Source organism: Cricetulus griseus (genome assembly GCF_003668045.3).
Source record: "Cricetulus griseus strain 17A/GY chromosome 1 unlocalized genomic scaffold, alternate assembly CriGri-PICRH-1.0 chr1_0, whole genome shotgun sequence".
Classification (NCBI taxonomy): domain Eukaryota; kingdom Metazoa; phylum Chordata; class Mammalia; order Rodentia; family Cricetidae; genus Cricetulus; species Cricetulus griseus.
The window spans coordinates 255,959,686-255,985,479 of NW_023276806.1; the positions used below are offsets into that span (position 1 = coordinate 255,959,686).

At 50.3% G+C, this 25,794-nt stretch overlaps 2 protein-coding genes and 1 long non-coding RNA gene across 5 annotated transcripts in view; 1 reads left to right on the plus strand and 2 right to left on the minus strand.

The window, feature by feature from the left end:
• The window catches only part of Cul9 (cullin 9), a 38,854-nt gene extending 25,174 nt beyond the window's left edge, over positions 1-13,680 (minus strand). Inside the window, exons 1-9 of one of the 2 annotated variants that reach the window (XM_027389183.2) lie at positions 13,542-13,680; positions 10,645-11,248; positions 9,386-9,540; positions 7,990-8,490; positions 7,007-7,142; positions 6,692-6,885; positions 6,041-6,440; positions 5,421-5,613; positions 581-788 (exon numbers count right to left, since the gene is read on the minus strand). In XM_027389183.2, coding sequence (XP_027244984.1) covers positions 581-788; positions 5,421-5,613; positions 6,041-6,440; positions 6,692-6,885; positions 7,007-7,142; positions 7,990-8,490; positions 9,386-9,540; positions 10,645-11,248; positions 13,542-13,571 — 2,421 coding nt within the window. In that variant the 5' untranslated portion in view covers positions 13,572-13,680. Of the gene's footprint in view, positions 1-580; positions 789-5,420; positions 5,614-6,040; positions 6,441-6,691; positions 6,892-7,006; positions 7,143-7,989; positions 8,491-9,385; positions 9,541-10,644; positions 11,249-13,541 lie in introns of both variants that reach the window. The other variant, XM_027389182.2, reaches the window with a different exon arrangement.
• A 442-nt stretch (positions 13,681-14,122) lies between these two features.
• Srf (serum response factor) lies at positions 14,123-23,384 on the minus strand. 2 transcript variants are annotated; one of them, XM_027389184.2, is made up of 7 exons: positions 22,519-23,384; positions 20,726-20,992; positions 18,738-18,999; positions 18,072-18,191; positions 17,057-17,248; positions 16,606-16,682; positions 14,123-16,437 (listed from the first exon to the last, which is right to left on the minus strand). In XM_027389184.2, exons 1-7 carry the CDS (start codon positions 23,035-23,037, stop codon positions 16,342-16,344), a joined length of 1,533 nt encoding a protein of 510 aa, XP_027244985.1. In that variant the 5' UTR covers positions 23,038-23,384; the 3' UTR covers positions 14,123-16,341. The 2 variants fall into 2 exon arrangements, with proteins under 2 accessions (XP_027244985.1, XP_027244986.1); XM_027389185.2 differs by lacking the exon at positions 17,057-17,248.
• A 176-nt stretch (positions 23,385-23,560) lies between these two features.
• On the plus strand, positions 23,561-25,425 carry LOC103162755. Its single transcript, XR_003479840.2, has 3 exons — positions 23,561-23,825; positions 23,948-24,049; positions 25,141-25,425. It is a non-coding gene; the product is annotated as an uncharacterized LOC103162755 (long non-coding RNA).
• The last annotated feature ends 369 nt before the right edge of the window (positions 25,426-25,794 follow it).

Here is a 25,794-nt window from a genome sequence, read left to right on the forward strand (position 1 = left end):
TCAGTCTCCTTCCCTTCACCCACCCCACCCCTCCTCTTTGGGACCCCTGAACCCTGCTGGAGCTAGACTCCAGTGCCAGCTCTTGAGTATCATTCCTTTTTGATGTTGCTTGTTTTGTTTTTTATTTAATGAGACAGGGTTTATCTATGTAGCCCTGGCTGTCCTGGAACTTGCTCTGTAGACCAGGCTGACCTCGAACTCACAGAGATCCACCAGCACTGCCCAGCTTAAGTATCTTTTGTTTGTTTATTGTTTTTCAAGACAGGGTTTCTCTGTGGCTTTGGAGGCTGTCCTGGATCTAGCTCTTGTAGACAGAGATCCGCCTGCCTCCTCCCAAGTGTTGGGATTAAAGGTATATGCCACACCACCCGGTAAGTATCATTCTTAGAAACTCCATTGTACCTTTCTCTGGCCATGCACTCAAGCTCCAAACCATCCAGATCACATTCTTAAAACCGTGTCTTTCTACTTCGACATCCACAACTTAGTCTAAATCAGTACAGTAGATTTTCAAGGTCTGTGACCATCCTACCCACCTGACTCACTCATCACACTATCCTACCCTGTCCAGTGTACTCACCGCCAGTCCTGCCTGCTGTACCAAAACAGATGTCTTATATTCTTGCATGCAAATCAACACAGCGTAGATGCCACCCTCCCTGGCAAAGAGTGGACGCCATTCATGCTTGGTCATGAGCAGGTAAAGGAGGCGTAGGGCCAGCACCGCCACCATCTTTTCTCCCACCTGGTTGGTCAGCAGTTCCACCAGGGTCTTCACTAGCTTCTCTCTGAGAAGAGAGAAGACACTGAGACTCCTCATTCCAAGGAGCCTGGTCTAACTTTCCAGACATGATGCTCTCTGACCCCCTGCCCAGTTCCATCCCTTAAGCTGCAGGCTGCCCTTTTTCCCCCAGCACAGCTGTCTTCCGGCTTTAGTCTCACTCCTGACCCTCCCTCTGCAGGCTAACTGCCTCCTGGTTCTGCATTTCAAAGGAATCTATAGATTGAAAGTAATTCTAATCAAATGGCTTAAAAGTTAAAAAGAAAAAAATGGCAGGCAGATCCAGGAAGAGGAAGAACAATACGTAAGAATGGTAAAGAGATGTTTGGGAAAAACAATGGTAGCTTTGTTTCTAGTTAGCCAAATATAAACAAACGTATATAACTGAGACTCAGGAATGAATACAGGGGAGCCAAAGAGACAAGAGTTGACAAAAGAAGTAATGGCAGACAGATCTCAGTGAGCAAGGATGGACTATTGAGAAATGGATGGTGGAGCTGGGCATGATGGCTCATGCTGTAATTCCAGCATTTGGGAGGTGGAGACAGGAAATTTGCCAAGGGCAGCCTTAAACACAGTGTGATAAACACATTTTATCTACAAAAGTTAAAAAGCCAAAAATGGAAAATAAGTAAAAATCCTTCAAACAAACACAAACCCAGCCTGATGTTGTTGGGTTGTAGCTCAGGGACACAGCGTTAACACTTGGGTTCAGTTCTTAGCACCAAAAAAAGACAGGGCCTGCTGTCCACTTGAAAAAGAGCAGAGGTTAGGCTCTGCTTCATGCCATTTGCAAAAATAAATTTCCAGTTGAATTTTAAATGAATATAAAAAACAAAAACAGAAATAGATATTTTTAGCAAAATAAGAAAATATTTTTCCAGGCTAGATGGCTCAGTGGTGAAGCACTTGTTTCACAAACATTGAGGTTTGAATCTAGATCTCTAGACCCTCCAGAAGAAAGCTGGGCACCGAGGAGGCAGGGCCAGGGCCTTGCAGTTGGTCAGCTAACTTAGCCAAATTGCTAAGCTCTGGCTTCACTGAGAGACTCATTCTCAACAAAATATGCAGAGAGACTGAGGAAGACATCCAACATTTGACCACTGCACACACCTCCACACACAAGTGCACACACACATACCAAAAAAGCTATACATTTTTCTTATCCTGGAATAGCATGGACTCTTCTTTAAGATTTTATTCTTATTTTAAATTATATATGTAAGTGTGTGTATGTGTTATGTGCATGCACACATATGTGCAGAGGCCAGAGAGGGCATGGGACTCCCTGGAGCTGGAGTTTACTCCTGACATAGGTACTTTGAACTAAATAAGTTCCTCTAGAGCAGTATATACTCTGAACTGCTGGGCCCTATCTTCAGCCAAGAATGGACTCTCTTATAGGACAGAAAGTTTTAGAAGCTATAAGAAGTTGGGGCTGGAGAGATGGCTCAGAGTTTAAGAGCACTGACTGCTCTTCCAAAGGTCCTGAGTTCAATTCCCAGCAACCACGTGGTGGCTCACAACCATCTGTTATGAGATCTGGTGCCCTCTTCTGGTGTGCAGATATACATGGAAGCAGAATGTTGTATACATAATAAATAAAATCTTTAAAAAAAAAAAGTTGAAAACTATAGCAACCTAAAAAATTTAGCACACTGAAAGCCACTACAAACAAAATTAAGAGGCGAACAATATGAGCTGGAGAAAATGTCCAAGAGAAACACTAATACAGCAAGACATGGAGGCTTATGTCTTCAGTCCCAGCTAGCTATAATCCCAACACTGAGATCTGGGGGTAGGAGGAACACAAGTTCAAGGTCATCCCAGGAAATGCAGTACGACACTCCATCTCCAAATATAACTCTCCCTTTCATGAAAAAAAAAAAATGCTGGTTGTGAGTGAGACTGCTGGGGGTCCCGAGAATGAAAATGGGTACTAACATCTTGTCACACAGTAACAGACACAGGTGAGGTGGCCTGGGCACGATTCAGAGAAACAACACAAGCAGAGACCCTCTGGGAAAGAGCACACATTCTCATCTGTCTCCTCAGAACCTTATGACAACAACAACAGAATTAGACAGACTAAGTACACAGCTGCTTCTGTAGTCGGAAGCCACCAGGTTTCTCTCAAACTCCTGGAGCCCTGCCTCTGCTCCCCAGGTGCTAGGATTAGAGGCAGGCTTCACTACATCCAGCTTCGAAACAGGCTGGCTATGAATTACTTACTCTAACATGGAAAACACCAATGAACAAGGTAAAACAGAAGTTGGAATGTTCACTGAAATATTAGCTGATCTGTAAAAAGGCCTTTTGGATCATTTTCATCTAATTCTATCTGCCTGTCCTTCCTTGCTCCCTCTCTCCCTCCCTTCCTTCTTCCTCCTCCCACTTTTTTTTTTTTTAAGACAGATTCTCTCTATGTAGTCTTGGCTAGCCTCAGACCCACTAGCCATGAATTTGTAGAGACCCACCTGAGTGTTGAGATTAAGGGCGTGGCCGCCATGTCTACTTTCTAACTTCCTTATACTAAATAATCACTCTTGTGATCACAAGAATAAAGCTAACAGGATTAAAAAAAAAACACAAACAAAATGTTTTGAACATGGATAACAAATAATATAAGAATGCCATTAAATTTATAAGAAAAAGGGGACCCCTCAATAAAAAAGATATTCCATAAACAGAGTATTTATGGAAGCAGAAACACAAGAAATCCACACACATGTACTTAATGTCATCAGAACTAAGAAGTTAACAAAGACAAACACTGATCATTTAAAATCTTGCTGACTTGGGCCACCCAGTGGGTAAAGACACCTGCTGCCAAGCCTGATGACTTGAGTTAGATCCCCAGAAGCCACATGGTGGAAGGAGAGAACCAACTGGCTCAAGTTGTCCTCTGACCTCCACATACGTGCCACAGTACACATAACACACACACACACACACACACACACACACACACACACACACACACACACACACACACACACACCAATCTGATCCATCAGAAAGCAGTACTATGCTAGTCAAGGGAAGGGGAATGGAGACTGTAGAGCCGTGCATTTGAATTTGGCTGCAGCCATATCGCAGTTCTACACAGCACTGAAAATAATGAACAGCTCTGTGATAACTGACACCAGAAAATCCTCCAACAGACACTGGCTGGGGACACAAAAATGCCACAGACACTCGAGTGTGGCCACACCACAGACACCAAAACACAAATACATTACTTGCTATTTACACCCAAATGATACACACAATTTTAATGCTTTTATGCATCAGATTTTTAAAATACCTAATTTATACTTTTAAAATATTATAAAAATCCTTACAAACAAATTGCATGTTTAATATTTATTGTGTGTGTGTGTGTGTGTGTGTGTGTGTGTGTGTGTGTGTGTGTGTGTGTGTGTGCACATGAGAGGTGCAGGTGACTATAGCGGCCAGAGGAAGGCAACAGATCCCCTGAAACTGGAGTTATAGATGTTTGTGAGCTGTCTAATGTGGGTGTTGAGACTCGAACCCAGGTCCTCGGCAAAACAGTATGCAGTCCCGACTACTGAGCCATCTCTCTAGTCCCTAAACGTGCGATTCCATACTAACCCTGCAGATGGTCTGAAGGGTCCATCCGACAGTGATGACGGAAAGGGACTTTTTTCTGTTATGAGCTGTGATCCAGGATTGTATCCCGCTTCAAATACTACAGAGCCACCTCCTCCCACGCCTCTCTCTTTCTCCTCCTTTCTTTTCTTACTAGCCCACCCTAATTTTTTTCCTCTCTTTCCAGGCTGACCTCGGATTTTTTTCTGACTCCTGAGTTCTGTGATTATAGGTGTGTGCCACCACATCCCAGCAGGGCTGTCATTCAATATTCCTTTATATGAACTGTTTTAAAAATGATAATGCACTTGTGTAATAATGAAATCAGATGAGACTTTAAAAATAAAAAGAGAGCCAGGCATTGGTGGCGCATGCCTTTAATCCCAGCACTCGGGAGGCAGAGACAGGCGAATCTCTGTGAGTTCGAGGCCAGCCTGGTCTCCAGAGCGAGTGCCAGGATAGGCTCCAAAGCTACACAGAGAAACCCTGTCTCGAAAAACCAAATAAATAAATAAATAAATAAATAAATAAATAAAGTAGGGGCGGAAGTAAAAGAAGAGAGGAAAGAAAACTGTAGACAAGGTCTTACTATGCAGCCCAGGCTGGCCTCAGGCTCATGATCCCCCTGCCTCAGCTTCCCAAGTTCCAGGGTTAGACATGTGCCTCACACCTGGCTTGAAAAAAAAAATTAAAGGAAAAGCACTGGAGCCAGAAGGGCCTAGGTTTGGATCCTGGCTCTGCCATCTGCAGAACTGTGAGCAAGTGAGTGAAGTTCTCAGTTTTCTCATGTAAACTGTAACACTAATACTAGCATAGGACTAACGGCATCATTGCTACTGTGGGGTAGACTGGTTTAATGAGAACACAGTAAATTCTCAGGGTATGCAAAGAGCTCTAATGCCCTCGGGCCCCACCTCTCCCTCATCCCAGCCCTTCTACCTCTTGGTTCTATAACTCCTTCCCTCCTGCCATCATCCGGAACGGCTGCAGCTTCAACCCAAACCTCTTCCCTCAGCAACATGCTAACCTCAACGATCTGTCAGGACGGACCAGAGGGTGGTCCCGCTCAGTGACCTCCTCCACAGCTTGGGAGAGGGCAGAGAGCCCTGAGAGCTGCAGGTCTGTGTCCAGGCTGGAGATCTGCACAGTGGCCAGGACTGCTGCCACATGCTGATCCAGGGAGCTGCGTGGACCAGGGCCCCGCAAGGCTCTGGCCATTTCTGTAATTAGTGAGAGAAAAGTAGTAGCTAAAACAATTGTGACTCCTCCAAGCTGGAGGTTTAAAGTCAAGCCCAGGTCTGTTATCAATGGCATTCACTACTGTAGCTTAGCATTCCTAGTTCTTCCAACAGTACAGGAGAGATCTAGTCACACACGAGAGAGATGGAGATGCATTAGAAACAAACTCTTCTCTTTTGAGGATACTGAAGAATCGGGTGACTATCGGATAGTGATAATAATGTCCATGTGGAGGGAGACATGTGGGTGCTTTCCAGGCTTTTCCAGCATAAAGGGCCTTTCCTCCACGGTTTTCCCTTCCCTCCCCTCCCCCCACTTCCTCCATGGTTTTCCCTCCACTCTACCCTACTGGGCCAGGGCATGTCTTACTCTAATGTTTTTGCCTTCCCCTCCTAGTACCCAACTCACCAGTAGCTGCTTCCTGTGTTTCAGGGGACAGAGCCATCCCCTCTTTCACCAGAAGCTGACTGAACAGCTGTGAATCACTCTGTGCTTTGGGGCACTCCATCTTTGGACCAGCAGGCCCTGCCTCTGAGGCCTCAATCTTGGCCTTGCAGGACTCAGCTTCTTCCTCTGAGATGCTGGCTGCCGACTTTGACTCCTCCTCTAGCTCTGGGGTACAGGAGTGACTCCGTGAAGAAGGCAAGCTGCTCATGTCCTCAGGCATTAGCCCATACTTGGTGTAGATTTGGGAGTTGAGCAGGTCACAGAGGTTGCTGCCCTCAAAGCGGTTACTGAGAACCTGCAGCACCCCCTCTGCCATCTCTCTGGGCACAGAGATCTCACCTAGGGCTTTTTCACTGAGGGCCTGTCAATACAAAGGGACCAACAGACACAGAGTTCCTAGGGACGGTCATGAGAAGAGTCACCCTGCCAACCCCTTATACCTTCCACATACTAGACCCGCAAAGCATGCCTCCTCCATTAGCAGGAAGGATCTTCACAGGCTTCAACTGTTAGCTCTCCAGCCACATACACACCCACAATTACAACTTGCCCTGAAGCGCCCGTCTCTAACCCACCACATCCCTCGGCCCAGATCGCTCAGGTCTCTGGTACCTTATCCAGTTTCTCATGCAGACTCTGGAAAATCGGCTGCTGCTCACACAAGTCTAACTTCTTGATGAAGAAAAGTAGTTCCCACCACTCTGCCTGGGTCAGGCATCCTGACTCCTCAGTCTTCTGGAGCTCAGGCTGGAGATATGGCAGTGAGTACAGGCCATATGCAGGCTTCCAGTCCCAGGAGGGAAGTGCTGAGGCTGCAGGAGTAGGTCATTCTGAACCTCTTGGGCAGGCCCCACTCAGAAATGTCTGAGTGCTAGCCAGAGCCCCTTGGTTCTGAAACATGCTTCCCATGTCCTCTCTTAAGCTCACCTGTGCCCAATACAGTAGTCCCGTCTCTCTTCTCCACAGCTGCTGAAGTGGAATCCCCAGTAGCTTCCTCAGGCCCCAGGATCTCCAGCATGTGCCAATGTACCCAGTAGGTGCGGCCAGTTGACTGCCAGAAGACCTGGGAGAAGGGAATAATACCAACGGCTCAGTCCTCTGAGCTCTGAGCCTGACCACAACTGGCTGGGCCTAGACAAGTCTCCATATAGCTGAAGGCTTCCTGCCAATATGGGGAGTGATTGTGCAGTCTTTCTTCCTAGCCTTCATGGCCTCTACTCCCACACTCCTTAGCACCCTCCCCTACTGACAGCAGTGGGGACAGCTCAGTATATCACTTCGGCTTCCTGGGTTCCAGTCCCTGTGACCTCACAGCCCACTGACTCCACCAAATTTTCTCCGCCCTCCAAAATAGAACCCTCTTGTATACTGATCCTTTTAAAAAAAGAAAACAGAAAAAAAAAAAAAAAAAAAAAAAAAACACTGCATGTCTGGGGGTTTTCTCTTTTTCATCATTATTATTTACTTAGATAGGGCCTCTCTATGTATCCTGTCTGTTCTGGGACTTGCCATGTAGACCAGGCTGGGCTTAAAACTACAGAGATCTACCTGCCTCTGCCTCTTGGGTGCTGGGCTTAAAGCCATGTCACCATGCCTGACCCTTCTTTATTTCTTTTGCTGTTGAAACAGGATCTCATATAGCCAAGGCTAGCTAGCTTCCAGCTTGCTGTGTAGCCAAGGATGACTTTGAACTTCCAATCCTGCTTCCACCTCTCCAGTGCTGAGATTGCAAGCATGCAACACCATTCCCAGTTTTATATGGTGCTGGGGATCAAACCCAGGACCTCATATATGCTAGGCAAGCACTCGAGCAACTGAGTTATATCCTCAGGCTATGTCTGGGGGTTCAGTGACTCCCCACAAACACCACAGAAGAGATCCTCTATTGTCCCACACTGTTTGACTCCCACCTGCACAGGGGGCACACCATTGTTGCTCTGCTGGAACTCGCCCTCATCACCAGCACTGATCTCCTCGTAGTCATCGAGGATCCGAACCCGCATGCCGGGCTGCACTGTCTGCTGAACATATTCACCATAACCACTACGGCTAGAGAATTCAGAGCGATGGCGGAAAGCCCGCCCTTGCTTCCTTGGAGTAGTGACCATGGTGGGCAGTAACAGCGGAAGGCCTGAAATGCAGGGCTGAAAGATGGACCGGGATGGCCGGGGTGGCAAAATGCCTTGTTCACTAAGGTTCCGGGCCCAGCCCATGCTCCGAACCAGCTCTGAAATGAGGTTGCCCACTGCCATACTGAACTCCAGCTCCCGCTGTCCCCGGCTCTTTTCCTTTGAGAGACATGGAGAGCTTTGGTCTCCAGCTCCTGGCTCTGGACTGTTATTTAGCTGATCCAGCAGGGAAGTGACACATAAATAGCGCTTTACCAGGGAGAAGAGCAGCTTTCCAGGGATCTGCAAGACACAGACCTTAGTTTAAGTTCATCTCCTGCTTTGTCATCTCCCTGTCCTCAGTATCTTCCTCTACAGACAAATGAGGAAGCCTCATTCCTAGTCCTATACTTCTCTGATTGGTTTGTCTAAGAAACACAAAAGAATTATCTTTTTAAAAGACTATTTATGTGCATGGGTATTTTGCCTATACGTATGTCTGTGTAGGACATGTGTATCTAGTGCTTGTGGAGGCAAGAAGAGGGCATCAGATCTCTTGGAACTAGAGTTACAGATGGTTGTTAGGCAACATATGGGTGCTGGGAATTGAACCTGGATCCTCTGGAAGAGCAGTCAGTGCTCTTAACCAAAGAGCCATCTCTCGAGACAACAAAGTAATTATTTTGTTTGCTTTTGTGTATGTTTGTGTGTGGTGTGTGCATGTGTGGCACTCGTGTGTCTGCGGGGGGGGGGGGTACATGTACATGTGTGCACACAGGTGAGGTGGCCCAAGGTTGACATCAGTTATCTTCCTTGGTCACTTTCCACTTTATATATCAAGACAAAATCTCTCACTGAACCTAGAGCTCTCCATTTCAGCTGATCTGGCTAGCTAACTTGCCCAGGGGATCCCCTATCTCTTTCTCTTGTCAGCTGGATTGGAGGCAGGCTGCTATAAACCACCCAGTTTTATGTGGGCTCTGAGGATCCAAACTCCGGTCAGCATGCTTCTATGGCAACAGCTTTACCTGCTGAGCCATCTTCCCAGCTTCTATTCTTAGTTTCTGGGATTAGAAATTCTAAGTGGGAGAGGCTGAGAAGGGGTCATGAACCTTTACTGTGATTAGCTAGCTAACCTGAATCATAGCATGAGAAACAGTGCTATGTACCCAGCATTCCTGTACAAGTAACAGAGTACCTGAGGAAGGTGGATGCCCTCAAAGGCCATGCAGTGTTCCTCAGTAGATGTGGTCTCTGCAAACAACTCCAGTAGAGTGTAGCGGCTGTCAAAATCCATGTGTTGCTCGATGCCATCTTGCTGGCTCAGTGACAGAAGGACATGAGCCCGACTCCCTGTAAGCCACATGCAGTCCAGATCTTCTCAATCTCGAATGCGTCTCCCTACCTATCCTAGGCTTTCTCCTTCCCTAGAGGCTTTTAAACTTCTCTGTGATTGAGACCCAAGGCAAGAAAGATACTTTACATGTAACCTAGCACCACAAACATAACACTACACTATTAAACTTAAAATTACTAATTTTAAAAATTCACTGCCATGAAGAGAATAAGAAATGAGCCCAATAGCCAGGCGTTGGTGTTGCACGCCTTTAATCCCAGTGCTTGGGAGGCAGAGGCAGGCGGATCTCTGTGAGTTCAAGGCCAGCCTGGTCTCCAGATTGAGTGCCAGGATAGGCTCCAAAGCTACACAGAGAAACCCTGTTTTGAAAAACAAAAACAAATTACTAAATTCTGTATACACACACACACACACACACACACACACACACACACACACACACACACGCGTGCGCTCATACAAATGTGTGTGCATGCATATTTATTTGTTTTGCTTTGTTTTTCAAGACAGCATTTCACTGTGTAGCCCTGACTGTCCTGGATCTCTCACCAGACCAGGCTGATCTTTTTTTAAAAAAATTATTTCTTAATAATAATAATTAATTATTAATTAATTACATAATAATGTAAACAGTGTTCTGTCTGCATGTGTCCCTGAAGGCCAGAAGAGGGCACCAGACTACATTACAGATGGTTGGGAGCCACCATGTGGTTTCTGGGAATTGACCCATCTCTCCAGCCCGACTAGGTTGATCTTGAACTCACAGAGATCCACCTGCGTCTTCCTCCCAAATGCTAAGATTGAAGATAAGTTCCAATACATCATCTGTGTACAGATATTTTAATTTTTTAAGTTGGCTGTAATCCCTCCCCATACTAATTTCACAACCAACTAATACATCTCAAGTATTCAACAAGTACAAATCTGCCTGCTTTACTCTCTGCCACACAGAGTGACAGATAAACCCCATGTCTTTTTGTCCTGTGTGTACCATTTATTATGTTTCTTTTACCTTGAGTTGCTACTTATTAGAACTCTCTGCCAACTCTTTTCTTACTCCTGTGGCCCTATTCTCTCCAATGCTCCCTGCTTTCTCTTACCAGCATCATGGGCTGCCAGAGCCTGCAGCATCTTGCCTGCACTCCGACGGATCTGAGGTTCGGGATTGCACAGCATGTGCATAAGCAGATCAAGGGCTCCTGTCTCCCTGAAGACTCCAGTGAGGGGCCCAATGCTGGCATAGGCACTGAGCACATGGACAGTGTGAAGCACAGCAGCCGTCAGGCTTGAGGTCCCACCTTCTGCCAGCTGCCTGGCAGCCCTGCGTACCAGCGCCCGCACATCAGCCTCCATCTCTGACACTGCCAACTCATCCAGGCCTCCTAGGTCTTGTGGGAAGAGTCCTACCTCTCCAGCAGGTTCATACTGAGGTCCTTTAGATAGTGTTCGCTCCCGCAATAGCATGGGGCAGTTGGCATAGACCTCTGGGGCTGACAGCCACATGAGGAGGTGCTCTGCTTTGTCTTCCTCGACTTTCACTTTGCCCTCTTCCCCACACTTGAGGACACGCCATCGGATCAGGTATTCAGGGTGTCCATCATGTCCAGGCCTCTGTCGAATGAGTTCTTCAGGGTATGCCTGCAGCTGGGGCCCTAAGGGTACCATAAGGTCCCCTGTTCGTCGCTCCCCAACCATCCTGACCTCCTGGGATATACAAGGAGAAAGATAGGCAGTCCATGAAAGAGGAAAGGACTACATAGAAGTGTGATGGAATCTTTCAGCAAAACCAGGTAAGTGGTGATTGGTGGGCTGTGTGATGAGAACATGCAGAAAAGACAAAGTGTGGGGCAGGATAAATAAGTAGCTATGTTTATATAAGAGAAGAACATAGTAGTGAAAAGAGCAAGGAGATGAAATGAAAGCATTTCAGGAATAGAAGAGGACTGGGGCTATAGCTCAAAAGCAGTGCACCTGCCTAGTGTGTAAGAGGCCCTGAGTTTACTCCCTAGCACAGCGGGGGGGGGGGGGGACTGGGGGGACTGGGAATACTAAGGAAATGATTCAGGGGTTAAGAGCACTTGCTGCTCTGTAAAAGGACCCAGTACTCACACAGCAGCTAAAGACCATCTGTAACTCCAGTTTCAGGGGTCTAACACTCTCTTCTGACCTCCAAGGGTATTGCATACATACACATGGTGCACATGTATACATGCAGGCCAAACACTCAATGCACAAAAATATCTCTTGATTTACTTTAAAAACATTTGTTTTATTATGTTACAAATGATGTGCATAGAATATATAACATATAATTATATATATGAGTGTTCTGTCTGTGTGTTAGTCTGGGAACCACTTGCATGCTTGGTGCCCTTGGAGGCCAGAAGAGGGCATTAGATCCCCCTGGAACTGGAGTTATGGATGGTTATCAGCACCATATGGGTGCTGGGGACTGAATCCAGGGATTCATGGGTGCTTGACAAGGAATTTACTAAACCACACTCCCAGCCCCATAAATCTCTCTCTCTCTCTTTTTAAAAAGATTTATTTATTATGTATACAACATTTTGCTTCCATGTATATCTGCACACCAGATCTCATAACAGATGGTTGTGAGCCACCATGTGGTTGCTGGGAATTGAACTCAGGACCTCTGGAAGAGCAGCCAGTGCTCTTAACCTCTGAGCCATCTCTCCAGCCCAATTTTTTGTTTTGTTTTGTTTTGTTTTTCGAGACAGGGTTTCTCTGTGTAGCTTTGCAGCCTATCCTGGCACTCGCTCTGGAGACCAGGCTGGCCTAGAACTCACAGACATCCATCTGCGTCTGCCTCCCGAGTGCTGAGATTAAAGGCATGTGCCACTAAGGCCCGGCTCCAATCTCTCTCTCTCTCTCTCTTTTTTTTTTTTTTTAAGATTTATTTATTTAATATGTATACAGAGTTATGCCTGCATGTATGACTGCAGGCCAGAAGAGGGCACCAGATCTCATTACAGATGGCTGTGAACTGCCATGTGGTTGCTGGGAATTGAACTCAGTACCCTGGGAAGAGCAGCCAGTGCTCTTAACCTCTGAGCCATCTCTCCAGCCCCCCCCCCATAAATCTCTCTTAAAGGCTATGAATTTAAGTGTGGTGTGCTGGTGCATGCCTATAATCTTGATATTCAGGAGGCTGAGGCAAGAAAATCATCATTTCGAGGCTAGGCTGGGCTCCACAAAGTTCCAGGCCAACCCCAACTGCATAGTAAAAGCATCTTTCAAAAAACAAAACACTGTCAATCCCACAAGTGCTCGGTAAACAATGTATTCCTACATAATCCAATACTAGCCTTAGATGGAGACAGGAGGTAGCAGGCGTCAGATAAGAACGGGTATTAAGGCAGAACATGAATGGGAATAAAGCAATCAGAAAAAGGTATGTGTGATTTGAAGCAGTGCAGGTGCAATGCAGAGAGTAGAATAGAAGGCATACACACAGTGATGAAGAAATGGTGGTCAGGGCAGGTGTCACGTCAGGGTGCACAGAAGACCAGCAGAAGAAAGGGACAGTCAAGTAAGATGTGCTCTTCGGCGGGGATGGGATCCACTTAGCATGGAAGGCAGGCTAGGAGACAGCCACGGACGCCACATTGGCTGTTAATTAGCACAGAGCCGAATCAAACCACGGGCTCGGCCTGGGGGGCGGGGACGGCACAGGGAGGGCCTAGACCAGGAGCATAAACCCAGGCGTGAAGGTGACGCCTGCCCGCGGGGACTCAACACAGAGCAGCGTGATCGCATCCGTGCTGGACTCGAGAGAGACGGTGGGGCTCGCCCGGCCCCGCGCCGGGAATGGCGGGGCGGGGTGGGGGTGGGGGGCGAGGCTGGCGGCGCGGGCGCGGGCGCGCGAGCTGACAGGACGAGCGAGACCGGCTCCCCTCTCCAGTCCCGGGGAGAGGGGGTGAGGGACTTGGGGTCGGGGAAAGGGAAGCGACCGGTTGGGGCAGAAGTCTCTTCTCACCTCTGAGGCCCGCTCGACCCTCACTGGCATCCAGCAGCGGGTACCGCAGCTCGGCCCGCCTCCTCCACAACTCCTTTCCGGGTCACACGCCGGAGCCACGCACGGGCCCGGCGGCTACGGGTCCCACCGTGGCCCACTACGAGCGTGGCAAAACGGCGCATGACTGGAGCATGCGTACTAGCGGGGAGTTCTCAGCCTTCGTCCTTTCCAGCTAGTCAGGTGCGAATCACCCTGCTTTCACTGGGCCCATCATCTGCCTCATCCACTCCTGGATTCGTTAACCCATGCTCCCACCACCCTATGGCTTATCAATGCTGTTTTGTGTTCTTAATTTTCCCAACACTCCCCAAACCCTGTGGTATTTTAAGATAGTTCTTCCACTTTGGCTTTTATGTAAAACCACTGACCTACCCTGAGCTGCCAGCAAAACCATGCATATGAGAAAGTCCCAGATTTCTTCAATCATGTAAGATGCAATAGTCCGAAGTACCCTGCTTCTGGGGGCAGAATTTAGGGGATTTTGTATTTACTTTTCCCTCCCTATGCTAAAAAGATCCCAAAGACACAGCCAAAGACCCCAATCTGTGCACAAAAATGATACATTTATTGAAAGAGTATTTTTTTTTTAATACAAAAGAAAGCTCTGTACATAGGATGTGACCATGTCCACTATTCCTGGGTCAACATCCCAGGAGAAGTAGAAACCACTGATATACCCACATACACCCCACATTCACACATAGACACTCACTCAAATACAAGCATACACACACCCCAGAGCCACTTAGGAAGGAAACACCAAGGGTCGCTGCACATAGAAATGTCACCTCAATCCTGACAAGCAGGGTCTCCCAAGGCCACAGTCACACAGCACACATTATAAGCACTTTGCCTGATTCACTCACTGGATCTATCTTTTGTGGGGAGGAATTAACATCTCTCCCATGTGTTGGGGGAGTGGTAGTGAGTGGCAGTGGAGTGAAGCAAGAGCAGAGCAATGGGCTGGGCAGTTACAGACCTGAGTCCCAGGCTCCCCCACTCTGGCCCCTGATTTACCAAGCCCCAGTCTTGAAAGCTACCCAAGGCCCCAGTTATTTCTAGGAGAAAGCCCAGAATGGTGGCATGTGAGGTTGGGGGGGGGGTCTCAAACCCATCAGCAGATCGTCCCCAAAATACCTAGGCAGTACAAAATCCCTCCCCACCCCTCAACCTAACCGCAGAAGCAGGCTGTGCCTACTGAGGGCAGTAGCAAGGGCTTAATGAGACACTCCACCCCAACTGCCATTCTGAGAAAACTCCTTTACTGGATGCAGGTGGTTTAGGCTGGCTCTGACACAGGGTAAAACACCCTCCCCCTATGCTAGCCCACCCTCAAGGTCCCCAAGCGGGTTCTAAGGGGGGTAGGGCATGGCCCTGTACAAATTACATAAATACTGAGGTTACACTTAGAAAAATAAAGTCATTTTCTTCAAGGCTTTTTGTCTTAATTTAAAAAAGTTACAGTAGCTGCTCACTCCCTGGGAGAGCTGCCCATTGCTGGCTCTCCATTGCTGTGCTCAGTCCAAGAGCTGCTCCTATATGACCCATTCCTGTGTCTCCCCACCTCCCAGACCTCACCCTGCTCACTGCGACTTGGGCCCCAGGTGGCTGCAAGCCTGGGGGAGCACAAGGCTGCAATGACCATGCTGTGGCACAAATGAAACCAGTCTCCTCTACCTGACCCCTCCCACCCTACCCCCACATTTGGTCTCCCTCTTCCCTCTTCCTAGCCACAACCCGATAGGGCAAAAGAAGCCTAGAGTTGTGGGTCACCCTCCCCTCCCCTTTTGGGACATGGCCTAAGGGCCTCTCCCCCGGCTTTCTCCTGCAAAGAACCCAGGTCATGGGGGAAACCCAGAATCTCCCTCACACACACTGGTGGACCCCGAGCTCATGGGGTGGCTGTCCCCAGGAGCCCAGCCAGTTCTAGAGAGCCTAAGGGCTCTCCAAGAAAGGGGATTTGGGCAGGGAGGGGGATGAGAAAAACGCCATTAAAAAAAAGTTAAATATTTTAAAAATATATATTTATAGATTTGTTTTCACTTCATCTCCTCAAATAAAAAGTTCAAAATCAACTTTTAAGTAAAGCAGCTGGGAGAAGGGGGGAAGACAAGGGGAAGAGAGAACGCTAGAGGTTCCCTCCAACCCAAGAGCCCCTGGAGGTCCATGGGAACAGAGCGGCAAGGCAGGGCAGGTAGCCCCAGTAACCTACCCAGTGCACAGGCCCAGCTATTCAGGGGCTGAAAGGGGCAGAGGGTGGCAGCATAAGGGAGGAAACCCCCATCTCTCCCAGCTGGCTCCCTGAGGGGCAGGGGCAGGGCTCTTTTGACCCAGACTGTGGCAGACACAGAACTAACCAGAGGTCACCAAAGAGGCTGGAGAGAGGGCCCCAAATGCTTCCTCAGAGGGGGACATTGCGCCCATTCCCACAGAAGGCCTGTGAGTGGGAAGGTGGGCACAGTCCCACTGGGTAAGCTAATACTCATAGCAAACATTGAGCCGAGCTGGCAAGGGGTCTGAGGGAGAGGACAGCTGCACCATGATGGTGGAGCAGGAAGGAGGGGAGGGTGAGGGAGAGTGAGGGAGGGCAGGCAGGCCCATTTCTTTGGCTGGAGTGAGAGGGCATAGTCCTGTGGCTGCCCACTCCTTCTCCCTGCCTCCCTCCTTCGGCCAGTCAATGTGTGTGTAAAGAAAACGTGAAAAGGCAACAATAAATAAGTGGTGCCGTCCCTTGGGCCATCTGTCCAGGGTGGCGGGCGGATCATTCACTCTTGGTGCTGTGGGTGGCGTCCAAGTTTACCACCTGTAGCTCGGTGAGGTTGCTGCTGCTCCCAGCTTGCTGCCCTATCACAGCCATCTGTAGGGAAGGAGGAGTATGAGGATGGGAGGTAGGAGGAAGGACAAGCAGGCGCAGGCAGCCCTGAGCAGAAACAGATGGGCCTCTCGGCTAGGGAAGACTGGCTGAGCGGGACAGGGTGGGGGTGGGGGGTGGGGATGAAGTGGGGGGTCCTCCTGCCCCACTTACCTGGTGAAGCTGAACTGCAGACACAGGGATCTGCACAGTCCCAGAGGGTGCTGTCAGGAACACCTGAGGGACACCACCTGCATCGGAAAGCATGGAGACACTCATTCACTTGCTTAGGAGGACATCTAGATCTCAGAGGTGTGATATAGGATAAGTGACTGGGGAGCCTAAGACATGTGGCCAAGGATGTGTGCCCCAAAGTGTCTCATGCAATGCATGAGGGTGCCTGTGGTGTGAGGATTTAAGTGTGCATGAGTGTCCAAATGAACAAGTACAACTGCCCAGTGAGTGTGAGAATATCCAACTCTGTGTATCTGTGCAGGACTGTATGTGGGCACTGGGGAAGGGAAGTCAACAGAAGGGGAGAACGCATCTTGGAGCTAGGACACATTTGAGTGCCTGTAAAAGGGAGAAATGGTCCTTCTTCCTTCAGCCCTGGCCCTTCCCTCACCTTGCTCCTGGACCTGGCTGTGGGACACCTGCATGGTGGATGGTGCCTGGGAGAAGGCATTGAGCACGGTGAGGCTGCCATCAGCCAGGCCCGAGGTGGGGGCATACATCACTGCATGGGGACTAGGGTACATCATGTGGCCACCCACAGTTGTGGGTATAGACGACGTCATGATGGTAGCGGGTAACGTCACTGGAAAACACAGACACACATCAGGGAGCTGATCCCACTGCTGTCTCTCATCCTGCCCCAGGGCTCCAACCTCCAGGATCTTTGTACCATGTTCTGTGTCACAAGTTTGAAAAAAGGTTGTTTCTTTGTTCCTTGTCATCTTCTGAGTGGGATTGTCTATGTATCCAATTCTCTGTTCCCAGACCCCAGCATCACCATGATGGACCCCTCTCCCAGGAAACTCCATCACTCACTTTCCATTTTCATTTGTTTCTTCCTCTCCCTCTTCCTAAACTTACACTTAACCAGTGCATCCTTGAGACAAGCACTTCTCCAATGTTAACATAGGAACCTTGCTAAAGTGCAAATTCTGACTCACTGGGTTTGAGGTGACACTGGAGATTCTGAGAACTCCAAGTTCTTGGGTACTTTGACCCCTAGACCACACTGTAATAAATCAGGTTGGAATGACAGTAACTTACATGTGAGGGTTCACTATAACTTATAACTCCTGAAATGACCACAGACAACTGGGAGGAATTAAACCCACTGAAGACCTGTAATGCCCCCCAGATGGTGACAAATGCACTGACTGCTCCCTCCTCGTTATCGAGCAAATAATTTTCCAGTGCTTCCTTATTTCTTCCTTGACTCCACAACCCCACGGCAGAGCAGGGTTCAAACCCCAGCCATGCTCACCTGGCTTTCCTACAAACATGAGACCAAAACCCCAGTTTCTACTTTAGTGATTCCCTGAGGTCCTTAGCACAGGAGCCATACTGCTAAGCACTCTCTGCTAGGCTTCCTGTAGGAGGCAGGGCATGGGGGTGACAAGGAGTTATACCTGTCCCACTGGAGGAGGTCTGCGTGAGGTCCGTGCTGCTGTCACGAGAGGGAGACGCTTGCTGTGGGGCCTGGTGCACCTGAATGGCCTGCACAGGGACCTGCTGGGCCACTGCCCCACCTATAAGACACAGGGTTTTACTTGGGCTCCATTCTGTGTAGTTTGTCACCTTCACAAAACATGCTAGAGTACTCCAGTCCTAGGGTCTAGTACACTGGTTCCTATCTCTTATCATGTTCCCCTGGGACCTGAAAAGGCCATTCATGCTCTGAAGGAAGTGACTCCCCTCTTTCTCCTGCCTCAGACTTTGCTCCCATCTTCTTCATCTGACAGGGAACTACCCTTAACCCATCAAGGACATAATCTGTCCTCTATTCACAAGAGAAGTGGTAGAACACCAACTATCTCCATAGCAACGGAGGTACAAGAGTCAGCTAGCCAGACAAGACCAGAATGGAGAGTTGAAACTTACTACACCAACAGCAGGGATCTCACTGGACAAAGCTTGGATTCCAATGGGACATACGATGATTCTCTTTGGCTCTAACCCATGTTCACCTTCTCTTAGCAAAAAAAGAGGTCCTCCTGGGGCTAACCCTAAAATCACTCTTAATATCTTCAATTTGTCCCAGAGAGAACAACCTCTCCCTGCCCCTTGTGACTCACCAGGCATGAGGGTGAAGCTGGTAGGCAGCTGCATGAGGCCCCCAGAGGAGACAGGGCCACTGCCTGTACTCTTGAGCACAGTCCCGTTGGCACTGCTGACAGCACTGGGGCTCACGCTAGCAGACACTGGTGCCAGGTAATTGGTGATAGGGAAGGAGGGGCCGCTGCTGACTTGCATGGTGGTAGAGGTGCTGGGTGCTGTTTGGATGGTGGAGGTGGTACCCGGCAGGTTGGTGACTGTGAATGCTGGCTTCAGTGTGTCCTACACCAGAGCAAAGATGGAACAGTGAGCATCTAACAGATTTAATCCCTGCAGCAGCTTTGTGTGAATTCAGAATTCAGGTAGAAACTGGTGGTTCAGTCAGTTAAAACCCTAGTTATACCATTTACTTTCACCATGCAAGTCCTGAAGCTATTATTAGGCCTGGTGGCTTGATCCTTTAGTCCTAGCACTTGGGAAGCTGAAGCAGTGAGCAGTCTCATATTAGTGAGACCCTGTCTCAGAGTTTAGAAATTAAAAATATAACACTGGGTATGGCAGAGGCAGAAGCAGGAGGATCTGTGAGTTCAAGGCCAGCCTGGTCTACAGAGTGAGCTCCAGGACAATAAGGACTACACAGAGAGACCTTGTCTCAAAATAATAAATAGATATTACAAACATATAAAGAAAAAATACAACTACATAACTCCGAGGTTGTTAAGATGATAAAGCAGGCTAGCATTCCTAGAACCACTCAGAGAGAAACATCTAAGCTCACACTAACATCAGAATAAACACCTGCGGCTCTTTGCTTGAGAACTCCTGCACGTTCTCTGCCCTAGGTTACTGCACAAATCCCACTCAGTCTGTTTCTAGCTCTGGCAATGGCTGTCAGGGGTGACCCTGAGATAATCACTTCCCTTTTATGAGCTTTAATTTCCTCTTCAAAATGTGAGAGGTTGGGTTTGAGTTCTCTTCAAAAGGGTTCTTACAGTTCTGATCTGCTAGGCTCTAAGGCAGGGACTGACATTTTTCACAGAAAAGAAAGCTCATAAAGATTTGACAGTGAAGCGCTTTAGCCAACCAAGCAAAGACCAACTACCAAGGGGCTTACCCACATGCATAGAAATGAAGCCTACACATACCAGGAAACGACTGCACATAAAGGGTAACTAACACAAGGAGAACCTGGAGTATTGACTCTCTCCTCAGAGGGCCGCTGTTCTTAGAGTAGGGAAGAAGCCAGGAGATGAAAATCAAGCCGCCAGGCCAAAATCCGACTTGATTCAAAAAGCCGGGGTGGGTCAGCCCGGGATGTTTGCTAAGCAACCGGCCCCAAGGTTTTTGGTTGGTAGAGGCGTTGCTAAGGCAAACAGTGCCGCTTCCTTCCATTGGTCAATTAGTTAAGCACCCGGAAGGTGGAGCTCCACAGACAGCAAGCAGGAAGACCCGCCCTCCTCTCCTTACCAGGAATAAGGGGGAGGAGTAACTAGAGCCGGCATCCTTAGCTGCAGGCGGATGCTCTCTCCCTAGCAGCCCAGACCTGGGTATCCCGAACCCCTGTTATGAGGCTCGCTAGTATGGTTGTTCCTTGCCCAACCTGACATCCCGCTTGGAAACAGCATTGGGTTCCCAGGACCCTGGATTCGGAGGCTCCCTTCCTATTCCTATCCTGCCAGGAGGGCAGGGCTAAGATACACCCCCGCCCCCAGTGGGGAGACAGCTGGCGGGAGGAATGCACAGGCCTTGCCAGGCGGGCGGGCTGCAGGCGGGCGGGAGGCCGGCGTGGAGCCCGAACCGGCCTTATATGGGCACGGAGGCCGCCCGCTTATCTAGGGGGACGGCCTCCTGTCAGGAATGGAGGATGGACACCTGTCTCCCAGGATAAGGACCACTAACCTGGTCCCACTCCACATCACTAAGAACATCTATTTACCTGTACTAGGCCAAGAAAGGAAAGGGACCCTCTTTTCTTCCCTCCCTTTACTAGATGACCCCAACAACACACCTTGGTTTCCCCACTGCTGTCAGATTCCGACACCTGGTAGGTGAGATCCGGCTCTTCAAAGCCAGTGGCACTCATTCTCTGGTCTGTGGTGGGGTCTGAGCGGGGTGGAGAGTCTGGCGAGTTGAGGCAGGTCTGAATCAGTGCCTTGCCGGTCTCACTGGTGATCATGGGCTGCAGTTTTCGAGTAGCAAAGGTATACACATGGCCTGTCTCACTGGCCACCAGCAACAGCACCTGTGTCCCTGTCAGCGTGGACAGCTCATAGGCCTGGGGAGTTGGGAGGGAGATGGGCAGGTCAGCATTTCCACTCCACTTCCCTGGGGAGAATTATGGTGATCTCCAACACCGACTGCTGTGATGACCTTCAACTCCAGTGACTGGAGCAGGGTCCTATCTAAGATCTGAAGGTGAGCTGAAGTAGAAAAACTACCTATGTCCTTGAAGAAGCAGTCCCACTGACTGCAGACACCCCAAGCAAACAGAAATAGCTGTCAGCAGGGATTGGGCGTACAAACTCAAGGGAACACAGAAAGACCCAGTTATAGCTATCCACGAACACTGCATGGTGCTCGCTTCCTCCTCACTGTCAGACCGTGAGATCCCTACCACACTGGAATTCACACATCACATTAGTGATAACAGCTATGCATGTGTGCAACTGCCCATGTTTCCTGCCAGAACACTGCACAGGCTCCAACCTGTTGCCACAGCCTAACCCCTTTTACCCTGTAATACTATACTGCCGTTTTCCTTTGCCTTGGGATAGAAGGATAAGGAAGGCCCCAAGGAACTTACTACCTTCTCCCAAAACCTTTCCATGATGGTCAAGGGTTACTGACAGGAGAGTGCCCAAAATGATGAGAGCTAAGTTTGCAGCAAATACTCTGCCATGAACCCAGGAATGGGAGCCCCAGCTAAATTGCACAACCCACCTGGGAAGCCATTCTGGCTTCTACAAGAAACAGTTAACAACACTGGTTCCCAGGTTGTAGTTTGTTTCCCAGTTCCTCCTCTTCCATCCCTTCCTGTATCCCCTAGACTCCAAGATGACCCCTCCCTTTCCTCACCACTTTTTATAGGATATCGGCTGGCAAAAGATACCTCTACAAATCTTCCTGTCCCCAACATTGCATACACTGCTTTGCCCTAGAGCTGGAAACACTACTTGTCCCAAAGATTCTGCAGCCAGTCCTGCGGGCAGCGTGGGATTTCCAGAGAAAGCAACGGAAGACACATGGCCAGGGCGGGACTTGGTCTCAGCTTGCCGTTCCTCAAGGCAGCAGCAGTTCTCCCGCCCAGCTTCCTCACCTGGTCCCTAACACTGCCTGTCCTTCGAGCCCGCACTACTCTAGCGATGCCCACTTTCCTCCCACTCACGCTCGCTCTGCTGTCATCCAACTCCAGCCTCCTCATTCCAAAATCCTGTGCTCCCCTTCCCACCGCCTTTCCCACACATCAGAACACAGCAGATCGGCTGACCCCCGTGTCTGGTTAGCCACTTTCCTGCCGGCCCCTGCTCACTCCTGCACTCCTCCAGGACCCCCTTTTCTCCCGCGCTGGTCACTCCCACCTTGGCGCCTCTGTCCTGGATTCCGGGCAGCATCTCCCCTCTCCCCACATCTCCCGGGCGGCCCCTCCCCTCTCGCCCGGCCGGTGCACAGCCATCCCCTCCTACACACCTGCGGGCTCACCGCCCCTCACCTCCGCCTCGGCTCTGTCTCGCTCAGGGGTAACCCTCGCGCGCACCCACCCTCCGGGTCCCCCCGGGGCGCGCCGACCTCCGGCTTCGGTACCTTCTTCATGATGCCCGTCTTCCTCTTGCTGAAGGTCGTATAGCGCCGCAGCTTGTTGTCGATGAACTCCATCTTGATCTTCACGCGGCCCCGGGTCTTCTTCCCCGGCTTGGCCCCGCTCACCGCACCGCTCACCGGCCCGTAGCCCCCGGCGGCTGCCGCCGCTGCCTCGGGCCCACCGACCACCACGCCGAGCTCCATCTCGCTCAGGCTCCGCTTGAGGCCGCGCCGCTCGGCGCCCAGCTCCTCCTCCTCGCCGGACTCAGAGTCGCCCTCGCTGCCGCTGTAGAGGGCTCCGGCGGTGGGCGCCGGGGTGGGCGCCGCGGCCGCTGCAGCCTCCCGCTCCAGACGGCCCGGGCCGAGCCCCGCGCCGTTTCCCGGAACCCGGCCCCCGTTCGCCCCGCGAGTCCCGCCGCCGCCTCCGCCGCCCGGCCGCCCCGTCGGGGTCCGGTTCAGGCTGCCCCCCAGGGCCGAGCCCCGGCCCAGAGCCGCCGCGGCCCCAGCTTGGCTCGGTAACATGGCGCTCAGTGCAGGAGGACGGACGGGCAAGTCAGCGAGGGATCGGGGCCGCCGCCGCCATCGGCTTCCCGGCTCCACCGGGCACTCCCGCTGCTGCTAGAGCCGCTCTCGCTGCCGCGGCCACCGCTGCGAACCCGGGGCCCCTGCACGCCCGGGCCGACCTGGGCCCTCACTTTCCTGCCCCTATGGCCGGGGTTGCCCCAGGCCGCGCGCAGCGCCCCCTGTCCGTGTGCCGGGGAGGCGCGCCCTGCGGCCGTCAGCGTCCCCCGGGGGGCAGGGGCGGCTGGCCGCGGCCGAGACCGCGGGTGGAGGGGGCCGGGACCACGCGCTGGCGGCGGAGGTATCCCCCAACCCTTCCCCCCCCATATAAAGAGATACAATGTTTCCTTTTATGGCGAGGCCGCTCCTTATATGGTGAGCCCCAGCGCCCCCGCCCTATTGGTCCGCGCTTCCGGCACCGCCGCTCCCTATTGGCCCGAAGGGGACACTTATTTGCATAGACATACCGAACTCGCTGCTGTCATCCCGCGTCAGACCGCGATTCCGAGAGGGGCGGAGACAGCTCCTTAAAGGAACAGTCTTGCCGAGCCTGCTCGCCCCCAAGTGTTGAAGAGTAGTGGAGTACCGAGAGGGGCTGGCCTAGAGGAAGCCTAGGAGAGGACGGCGATACTGGCTTGCCGAGAAGAGGCAACCCCTGAGTGGATTGGGGGTGTGAAGCAAATGAGGAAAAATACTCCCCAATTCCGGCAAAGGAGTGCAGGGATAGATTGGAGCACTTCCTGAGGAAGGTAAAGTGACTGGAGCCAAGGGAGCCTGAGTGTTTAGACTCCTCCAGCCCAGCGGCTCCACTCGTCCCGTCCCGTCTCCCCCCCACCCCGCCCCCCACTTCCCCTTCTCTCTCTTTTCAAAGGATCAACACTTTCCCACAAGTCTAGCTGCGAGGTCACGTCATTCATCATCCTCTACACTGGGGGGTCTCCGGCAGACACACATCTGCAGAGGAGAGGAGGAGGTACGGAGACGTCCTCCCATCCAGGATGGGGGCAGGGCGGAGAGCGGGAGGTTAGTGAAGACTTGCAGCTGCCGGCTCTGCTGAAGGACAGGGGGTGGTCTAGAGGATGAAGCACACCCCGCAGCCAGTGCAAAGGCCAGAAATAGAGTGGGATAGGAGGATTAAAAGAAAAAGCCTTAAAGGTTAAAACATGGGTGTTATTACAGAGCTGGCGATAAGGGTCCGAGAGTCTGAGTCTTTGCTCCAACATAGAGAAAACAGCTTGAACTTCTGTGTTACTGAAATTACTCAAATCTGGCCGGATGGGGTGGTGCACACATTTAATTCCAGCTATTCCTAAGGCTGAGGCAGGAGGATTGCCCCGAGTTCAAAACCAGCCTTAGTGAGAGCACGAAGCCAGCCAGGATCACACAACAAAACCAGTCAAAAAAATTACCCAAATATGAATCGTCTGCCTTTTGATAGGCCTGTGCCTGGAAACAAGAGATCTGGTCCATCCTCTGGTGTTGGTACCCATCCCTCAAGTTCTGAATACAGATTTAATGGGGGTGAAGAATAAAGAAAGGCATAGTAGTCTGTGGCTACGTACATGTAGCTACATTCAGTAAACTGCCCCAGTCCATGGCTGAACATCCTGGTGCATTTAGTGAAATGGGTTTCCTCTAAGTGCTGTTGTACTGGTATCCACACAAGTATTCAAATAAACAAGCTAGCCAGATGGGACGGCTCACCCTGCAACACTGAGGAGGCCAAGACAGGATCACCAAGATAGGATGCCCATGGGTCCAAAGGCTAGCCTTGGTGATATAAGTGTGCCACCCCCCACCCCCACCCCAGCCATGAGATTAAGGACTTGGGTGATGGCTCAGTCAGTAAAATGCTGGTTTGGAAAGCATGAAGATATGAATTCAAGTCCCAGAACTCACATCAAAAAAGCCAGCTATAAACCAGGAAAGGGGAGTGGCACACACCTTTATCTATGAGTTTGAGGCCATCCTAGTCTACAGAGCAGGGTAGCCAGGGCTACACAGAGAAACCATGTCTGGGGGCCAGAGGACAGCTACAATGGCACATGCTTGTATCTATTTCAGTGCTGGAAGGAGATAGACACCTGGGGACTCTGGTCACTCAGGATACTCTACTTGGCAGTTGAATGAGAGACTGTATCTTTAGAAAGAAAATCTGGGTTGGAGACATGGCTCAGTGGATAACGGCAATTAATGCCAAGCTTGGTGACCTGTAGGACCAACATGGTGGAAGCAGAGAACCGACTCCCGAAGTTGTCTTCTGTACTTGCATACACACTGTAGTGCATGTACACAGAAAATGTAATAATTTCTTAAATAAACACAGTGGGCAGCTTCTCAGGCGTGACAGTCAAGACTTCCTATGGCCTCCGCACCCTCACCCATACATACAGAAACAAAGATCAAAGTGAAGTGTTACGTATCAAAGTCTCAGTCATCGAAGGCTGGTACTGAACTCACTATATAGCTGAGGATGACTCTGAATATGTACTCCTCCCCCACTCCAACCTTCTAGTGCTCCAATAAATAGCTGGAGCCACCACACCCAGTAGCATAAAACTTCTCTATGGGCTGGGTGTGGAGCATGCTTGCAATCTCAATACTGAAGAGAGGCAGAGGTATAGTAGTCTCTGTGAGCACCAGATCAGCAAGGGCACAAAGTGAGACCCCATCTCAAAACACACACACACACACACACACACACACACACACACACTA

Coding starts and splice junctions, on each gene's coding strand:
- Srf (XM_027389184.2), bottom strand. CDS start 23,037: ATGTTACCGAGCCAAGCTGGGGCCGCGGCGGCTCTGGGCCGGGGCTCG. Junction 19,000..20,725: donor ACAGCAGTGGGGAAACCAAG/GTGTGTTGTTGG, acceptor GCTCTGGTGTAG/GACACACTGAAGCCAGCATT. Junction 18,192..18,737: donor CAGCTTCACCCTCATGCCTG/GTGAGTCACAAG, acceptor TGTGTCTTATAG/GTGGGGCAGTGGCCCAGCAG.